Source organism: Cicer arietinum, chromosome 8 (assembly GCF_000331145.2).
Source record: "Cicer arietinum cultivar CDC Frontier isolate Library 1 chromosome 8, Cicar.CDCFrontier_v2.0, whole genome shotgun sequence".
Lineage (NCBI taxonomy): Eukaryota > Viridiplantae > Streptophyta > Magnoliopsida > Fabales > Fabaceae > Cicer > Cicer arietinum.
The window spans coordinates 18340266-18348855 of NC_021167.2; the positions used below are offsets into that span (position 1 = coordinate 18340266).

At 30.0% G+C, this 8590-nt stretch overlaps 1 protein-coding gene and 1 pseudogene across 17 annotated transcripts in view; both read right to left on the reverse strand.

The window, feature by feature from the left end:
• Nucleotides 1–4718: 4718 nt before the first annotated feature.
• LOC105851172 (E3 ubiquitin-protein ligase RSL1-like) lies at nucleotides 4719–6728 on the reverse strand (annotated as a pseudogene).
• Nucleotides 4719–8590, reverse strand: part of LOC101507048 (probable serine/threonine-protein kinase WNK6) — a 4510-nt gene continuing 638 nt past the window's right edge. For 2 of the 17 annotated variants that reach the window (XM_073364504.1, XM_073364503.1), the window contains 10 exons: nucleotides 8458–8587; nucleotides 8306–8343; nucleotides 7885–8112; nucleotides 7587–7790; nucleotides 6696–6815; nucleotides 6446–6517; nucleotides 6297–6371; nucleotides 6074–6207; nucleotides 5844–5935; nucleotides 4719–5341 (listed from right to left, as the gene is read on the reverse strand). In XM_073364504.1, the coding sequence (XP_073220605.1) occupies nucleotides 7682–7790; nucleotides 7885–8112; nucleotides 8306–8343; nucleotides 8458–8559 (477 nt within the window). In that variant the 5' untranslated portion in view covers nucleotides 8560–8587 and the 3' untranslated portion in view covers nucleotides 4719–5341; nucleotides 5844–5935; nucleotides 6074–6207; ... (2 more) ...; nucleotides 6696–6815; nucleotides 7587–7681. Of the gene's footprint in view, nucleotides 5342–5843; nucleotides 5936–6073; nucleotides 6208–6296; nucleotides 6372–6445; nucleotides 6518–6695; nucleotides 7791–7884; nucleotides 8113–8305; nucleotides 8344–8457; nucleotides 8588–8590 lie in introns of all 17 variants that reach the window. The other 15 variants (XM_073364493.1, XM_073364491.1, XM_073364498.1 and 12 more) reach the window with 14 other exon arrangements.

The window sequence follows — 8590 nt, forward strand, 5'->3', positions numbered from 1 at the left end:
TTACTCAAAATTGACTTGATCATTGTTCACTATAAAACAAATACTCCTACGAGTTTTAATTAGTTCATAATAAAAACCCCAACAATTAATCAATTAATATAAAAATACTTCATCAAATCATAAAACAACCAAGGAATAATTATCTTATTATTTTCAAAAATGGACAAGAATAAATCTTGTAAAGACCAAAATGACCAAAATCTTAATTCACTGATACTAACACACTTATTGGAAGAACTATATTGGAAATCAACCAAAATGTACAAGAATAAACCTAGTAAAGAACAAAATGACCATAATTTTAATCCATTGAGACTAGAACATTTATTTAACGAACTTCTATTGCTAACATAAAAAATGGATTAGAATAAAAAATACCGAAATGACCAAAATCTAAATCCATTATGACTAACACTCTTACTGGACGAACTAAATTGGTTATGAATAAAATTGGACTAGAATAAACCTAGTAAAGACAAAAATGACCATAATCTTAATCCATTGAGACTTAAGACCTTATTCGATGAACTACATTGGTTAAGAACATAAAGGGACTAGAATAAACCTAGTAAAGGCCAAAACGACCAAACTTTATCCATTGATACTATCGCACTTATTGGAAGAACTACATTGGATCTGAACCTAAACAGATTATAATAAACTTGAGAAAGATCAAAATGACCAAAATCTTATTCAATTGAGACTAACACACTTATTGGAAGATAAACTTTGGATATGAACAAAAATGGATTACGATAAATCTATTAAAGATCATACCCAAATGATCAAAATCATAATCCATTGAGACATATTTATTTATTGGAAGAACTTCCACGAATAAGAACCAAAACGGAGTTGAATAATCCAATTAAAGACAAGAATGACAAAAATCATAATGCATTGTGACTAACACACTTACTAGACGAACTACATTGACTATGAACCAATAGAGACTAGAATAAAACTATAAAACACCAAAATGACCATAATCGTAATCCATTGAGACTAACGTACTTATTGGAAGAACTACATTGGCGATGATACAAAATGGACTAGAAAAGACCTAGTAACAAAAAAAAATGACCAAAATCATAATCCATTAACATATGCACTTATTGGACGAAGAACATTGGTTAAAAACAAAAATGGACTAAAATAGACCTATTAAACACCAAAATGACAACAAAAAAAAACTAATCCATTTACGCTAATGGACTTATTGAAAGAACAACATTGGCTTGGAACCAAAATAAGTAGATTAAATCTAGTAATGATCAAAATCTTAATCCATTGATAATAACGCATTTACTAGATGAACTATATTCACTATGAACCAAAATGGACTACAATAAACCTATTAAAGACCAAAATAACCAAAATCAACATTTATAAACCCAGTGAAGACCAATATGCCCATAAGCTTAATTCATTGACACTAACACACTTATTCAACGAACCACATTAGCTACGAACCAACTAGATTTGACTAAACATATTATGAACTTGTTGGACAAACTACATTTTTCAATAACCAAAACAGATTAGAAATAACATATTAAAAACCAACATGACCAAAATCTTAATCCATTGACTTATGCTCTTATATGACAAACGACATTGGCTATAAACCAAAAATGGACAAAAATAGACCTATTACAAACAAAAATGACAAAAAACTTAATCACTTGTGACTAATACACTTATTGGAAGAATTAGATTGGTTATGAACTAAAATGGACAAGAATGTTATTTGTAAAGACCAAAATACCTAAAATCTTAATTCATTGATACTAACACACTTATTGGAATAATCACATTGGCTACGAACCAAAAAGAAGTAGAATAAACCAAGTAAAGATCCGAATGATCAAAATCTTAATCCGTTGAGATTAATACACTTATTGGAAGAACTACGTAGGTTATGAACCAAAACAAAGTAAAATAAACTAAGTAAATATCAAAATGGATAAAATCTTAATCCATTGAGACAAACACATTTATTGGAAGAACTGTAATGGCTATGAACCAAATTGGACTATAAATAGCTTATTAAAGACTAAATGATAAAAATATTAATCCATTGAAACTAACGACCGTATTCAAAGAACTAAATTTGCTTTAAACAAAAATATACTAGAATAAACTTAGTAAACACCAAATGACCATAAATTGAATCAATTGAGACTAACAAAGTTAATGGAAGAACTACTTTGGCTATGAACGAAATTGGATTTGGATAAACCTATTAAAGATAAAAACCAACATGACCAAAATCATAATCCATTGAGACTTATGTCTTTATTTGATGAAATTCCACAAATAAGAACCAAAACGGAGTTGAATAAACCTATTAAAGATCAGAGTGACAAAAATCATAATGCATTGTGACTAACACACTTACTGGACGAACTACAATGGCTATGAACCGATAGAGACTAGAATAAACTTAGAAAAAAACAAAATGAACATTATCTTAATCCATCGAAACTAATGTACTTATTGGAAGAACTACATCGGTGATGATCCAAAATTGACTAGAATAGACCTAGTAACGACAAAAACGACCAAAATCATAATCCATTAACATATGCAATTATCGGACGAAGACCATTGGTTAGAAACAAAATTGGACTAAAATAGACCTATTAAAGACCAAAATGACAAAAAAGCTAATCCATTGACGCTAATGGACTTATTGGAAGAACAACATTGGCTTTGAACCAAAATGGATTAGATTAAATCTAGTAATGTCCAATATGATAAAAATCTTAATCCATTGATACTAACTCATTTATTGGAAGAACTATATTCGCTATGAACTAAAATGGACTACAATAAACCTATTAAAGACCAAAATAACGAAAACCTTAATCCATTTAGACTAACACACTTATTGGAAGAACTAAATTGGCTACAAATGAAAATTAACTTTTATAAACCTAGTGAAGACCAAAATGACCATAATCTTAATCCATTGACTCTAACACACTTATTCAACGAACTAGATTACACTAAACATGTTATGAACTTGTTGAACAAACTACACTTTCCAAGAACCAAAACATATTAGAATTAACCTATTAAAGACCAAAATTAACAAAATCTTAATCCACTGACTTATGCTCTTAGACGATGAACTACATTGGCTATAAACAAAAAATGGACAAAAATAGAACTATTATAGACCAAAATGGCAAAAAACCTAATCTCTAGAGACTAATGCACTTATTGGAAGAATTACATTGCCTATGAACTAAAATGGACAAGAATATTTCTTGTAAAGACCAAAATGCCAAAAATCTAAATCCATTGATACTAACACACTTATTGGAAGAACCACATTCGCTACGAACAAAAAAAAAGTAGAATAAACTAAGTAAAGACCAGAATGATCAAAATCTTAATCCATTGAGATAAACACACTCACTACAAAAAAAAAGTACTTATCGTGACACGCAAAGTTTGTCACTAAAAGTTAAAAACTGTACATAAAGGTCAATAATACTTTGAGTGACATCCAAATTCACTGTCAACTTTACCGGGGCGTCTTGCTACACTTTGAGGAGTGTCACTACATGTTCTAAGAATTGGTCTATTACTACAATATTGTCTGTCACTAAAAGCTTCAAAAAATATAAATAAAGAATTAATCTATTCCTACGGTATTGTTTGTCACTAAAACTTATTAATTATTATTTATTAAATTTGTTTTATTTTATCTCCCAACTAATTGTAATTCTAAACTTTAATTACCAGTAAATTAAATTTAAATTTTTAATTTATTTTTATTAACTAATTTCATTGAAACATACAATAAAATATAATTTAATTATACTAATTCTATTAAAACATACAATAAATAGTTATTTTGCTCTAAAAGATTCAATAAATTTTCAAAAGAAGCTAGAATGAATTCCTTAACATTTATTGTGATAAACTGCAAACTAATTTCATAGAGAACAGTAATCATCTTCCTAAACAATAATCATATGAAATTTCCATATCACTAACTTCCTTTATAGCATCTTTTCCTTGAAACTCTAATTTATCATAGCCTTGATACATCAAGTGTTCTTCCATCAATCTAGATGCAACTGACCTTGTTTTTTGAAAATTTTAAACATTTCTCATGAGTGTTTACCATCATTTCTTAATAAGCCTTACAAGAAGAAACTTATGTATCGAATCAAATATTGGAAAAACATTAAATTACAAATAGAGGACTTTTTTGTTGTTAAGGAAAATAGAGGACATTCTTATATAATTGAGAGTACACTTCCTTATTTTATTGCTAAACTTCCTTCTTTAATAACTAAATAATACTATAATAGAACTCATTATCAATTTAACTTACAAACAAACTAATTTAAAGTTATACTATTTTGCAAAATATACAAATTACAAATATCACCAATGCATAAAGTATACTTCGACAAAAATTGCATTAATACTATAAAAAATTTCCTTGAATCAAATTATCATGATCTCTACTGTAGAAAGTAATAACCACTAAAAGCAAGTTAGTGGTATCATACCTCAAAGAGGTATTTGGACAAAATTGAAATTATAACGTATCATCTTCAATGTCCTTCATTGACTTCAACTTTTTGTATTGTGAAATCATTATACCAAATGTAAGTTAAAAGAAATATGTACAAGATTAAGGTATTCAGAGAAAACAAAAATATAATTATTATATGCATAAGAAAAAATATCCGTAGCCACTCCAACAAGAACTAAAATTATATTTAACAAAGATGAATGAATATATAGAGTACAAAATTAATTGCGAAGAGAAGTGACTCACTCACCTACATCACTACATGTGATATGCAAACAACCTTCAATTTTTTCAACATAGAATTTGCATTGGGGACACCTTTTCCACTTTTTTTGATTAGCAAGCTCTCTAACAAGAAGATCTTGAATCCCTCTCTCATCCATATTAAGTTTCTGAAACTCCTCACAACCAACACTAGGATGCCAAGGAACATGACACCTAGCACAAAACAATCTATGACAAAAAGGACACTCAGATTCCCTAATTTCTTCTCCACCTTTATTTTCATCAAGCAACATTACAAAACAATCCTTAAAGGGACAATATAATTTAGGAACAATTAGTAAAAACGCACCACACAATGCATCATCCCACCTATCAATTACTTCTTTTGGAATGCAAACTTCTGCAAACATCAAGCTCCAACAAACCCTTGCAATTCAAACCAGGACAAGGAACAACCATAATGTTTTCTTAGATTTTTGTTGCCACATGTTTTGTTACACATTCAGAACAAAACGAATGGTAACATTTCTGGTTCTTGAACATTTCATCAACCACCTTCGCTTCCACACAAATTTTGCAAATGATTAAGTGAGCCAACCATAACACAAAGTGAAATGTTTTGAAGAAAAATACAAACATCGAACAACATAAACATACTCCAACAGGTTAGTTATCACTCAACTTCTATCAACTATCAAGGAATTTATATTTAAAGTATCAGAAGCTTCGTCATGCAAGAAAAGAACAAGTAAAATATCAATTATAATGAAAATCATAACTAGAGCAGTTGAAAAGCATTGAGGTTAGATAGTAGGTAGTATTTTGAAGCAAACCATAACTAGATCATCTGTAAAATACTCCTTTATCCCTTACAAGTTTCATTGCATCAGTGATCAGTCATTAAAATCTAGATGGTGTATTTTATTACAATCAAACCATGGATTATTGAAAAGCAGAGAAATTAATAATTCCCTCAAACTGTATTTCAATTCTGAAAAGTGCATGACATGGTACTGTAAATACTTAAATTATATTTTAGAAGTCAAAAGCATTGTACCTGTGCCCTCTGTGCTCTTAGCAGATATATGGCTTTGCTCTTACAGTTGCTCCACAAGTTTTAGTGATAACGAGCGTCCAGTTCCTTCATAACTTTGCAAGAGAAAAATGAATAAATTGATACATTAAACTTGACTTAAGAGGAACGAAAGGGATAATCAAAAGAATTGATAATTTATCACTAAAAATTTATATATAGAAGGTTTTGCTAAAGGCAAACACTATCCATACCCATTAGCAATAGAAGACAGGAAGACCAGATATTGGCCAAGCAAATACTTTACCATAGGTAGTGGAATAGCAGCTGCTTCATCAATAACCAATAATTCAACTTGCGAAAGCTTTTCATTTTCATGTGGATCAATCTGTAATGAAACAAAAACATTTAGTAAGGAATTTAAAAAATATATATTGTATTAGATTCATATATAAAGTTTTTTGGATCAGAACATGCCTCCACATGCTGCTTTATGTCATTAGGTGCTTGATATGTATACAAATGAACCAAAATGTTTTGGAAAAGAAACTCCTGAAAAGAAGGAAAAATATATAAACCAGTAATTAATCATGCAACAAAGTATAGAAAATAATTGCAACAATTACCCAAAAAAACTACGTTCGGGCTCCTCTATGATACGCGATTGATGGATATAGCAAGTCTTTCGTATGTATAGCCTGTAAAAAAAATCCAGTTACTAAGCTCTAGCATAGCATAAAAGAATGTAACAACATCAAAACCATCATATTTTCCTGTTCATAATTGGAAAATATTACATATATGCACAAACAGACAGGTCTATTGCACCCAGAACAACATTACAAATACTAGTTACAAACTACTCTAGCCACATACCTGTAAGATCTGACTGAACGGATGTTTTCTCATTGATTTCATCAACTTGCCTTCAAAATAACCTTCACTAATTTATGTCGGTTGATACCAGCTTCGTATACAACATTTAATTTTCGTTTACTGCACTTCACATCGAAATAATGAATAGACTATTATTTATCTACTCTTTGTGTGTATGATTCTATGGTATTGCAGAAATTAATTTAATACTACATTTTGAAAGCATAGGTCTTCAAATCACAAAATGAAGACCTAGAGTCTTCAAGCAAGTTAAAGATATAAATAAATCTTTGCTAGTTCAGTCATAGATTTAGCAAAAAGGGCAAAAGAAAGTCAAGAAAAAGGGCAAAAGTCAACGCCAAAAAAAGCTACTATTTGTTTCAAGAAGTTTTGCATTCAGAGTGTAAGAGGAATTATTAGAAACAAAAGCATTGAAATTGGAATGATTGAACTGACCTTAGATGGATTGAATGGAAAAAATTAATATCCTGTAAGAGGAATTAAAAATCAAACAAAGAAGAAGTCATCCTTAATTAAGAATCAAAACAATAATAAGAACTTTATAAGATAAGAGGTGATACCTAGGGTCCTACTCTAAAGATCAAAATCAAGTATCTATGTAAATGTATATGAAAGTTCAGGAAAAAAGCCATCATCTCTATGCAATATGCTTAGGTGATTTTTTCACTTGTGGACCATGCAAAGCTAAGATTGAAATCAATGTAAATGGATGTTCATTGCTCATGAAGATTGTTATTACTATTTAACATGTTCTTTTATTTTCAATTACCACAATCTAGATGTAGAAAATTGCTACTAGAGACTGCAACTTACTTATTCAATATGAATTGAAGACTAGTTCTGCCACTTACCGAATATAGCTGAGCATACCTATTACACTCTTGGCATTTTTGTGTTTTAAGAGAGTTGCCAACCCCAGATCTCCAATCTTAACTTCTCCTTGGTGACCATTTATAAATATATTATCACACTTCAGGTGGATTGTGATTGTGAAGATAGATTAAGCCCATTAAAATATGTCTTACCCATCGTTTAACAGCTCTCATGTCGACCTTCTTGTGTTTCTTACAGTACCTAAATCATGCATCAAACCAACAAACAAAAGGACTAATCTCACAATAAAACAGAAAAACAAATTAAACACATACACAAAGGATAGCGAACACACTGTTTAAGGCTCCCTGAGGTGAACAACTCAGTAATCATATTAACATTCTTGTGCTTGTCATCAATCCAGGAATTGTAGAACCTTACAATGTTATTGTGCTTCAACAACCTCAATAGATGGACTTCGGAATACAACCTCACTAGTTTGCCAAGTGATTGTAATACCTCATCAATCCGAACTTGGCTCCACACAACTTCGAGTCCATTGACTTCATCAAATGCCTTAAAACTAATTAACCACAAATTAAGGAAAATATATACAAAAATTTGAATGCCTGACGCATTCAACTCTTCTTTAAATTTGATGTATATATAAACAATTAACAATGAGGTAAAAACATTCAATTAGTTATCAATTACTCCTATAAAATACAACATAATATAGAAATGCTTCTCTAAAACCAAAAACATTCATTGGATACACGATCTTGAAAGCTCTTTTCCCGATTACTTCCTTATACTGCCACAAATTCAAAAATAAACATAAAATTAGTTTTTTTTTTCTTTAGTTTTTTGGGGGAATGGAGGTAAATTAAGAAATGAAAAGAAAAAAAAAACATAAGAACTAGATTACCCTATGGTAATTACAAGTAGGATCAGCTTCAATAATATCATGATCAGAAGGCTCAAGAAGACCTAAACCTTCTTCTGAGCATTCTTTATCCACCAAACCCATCTATAATGTGCTATAATAATTCCTTTCCCTA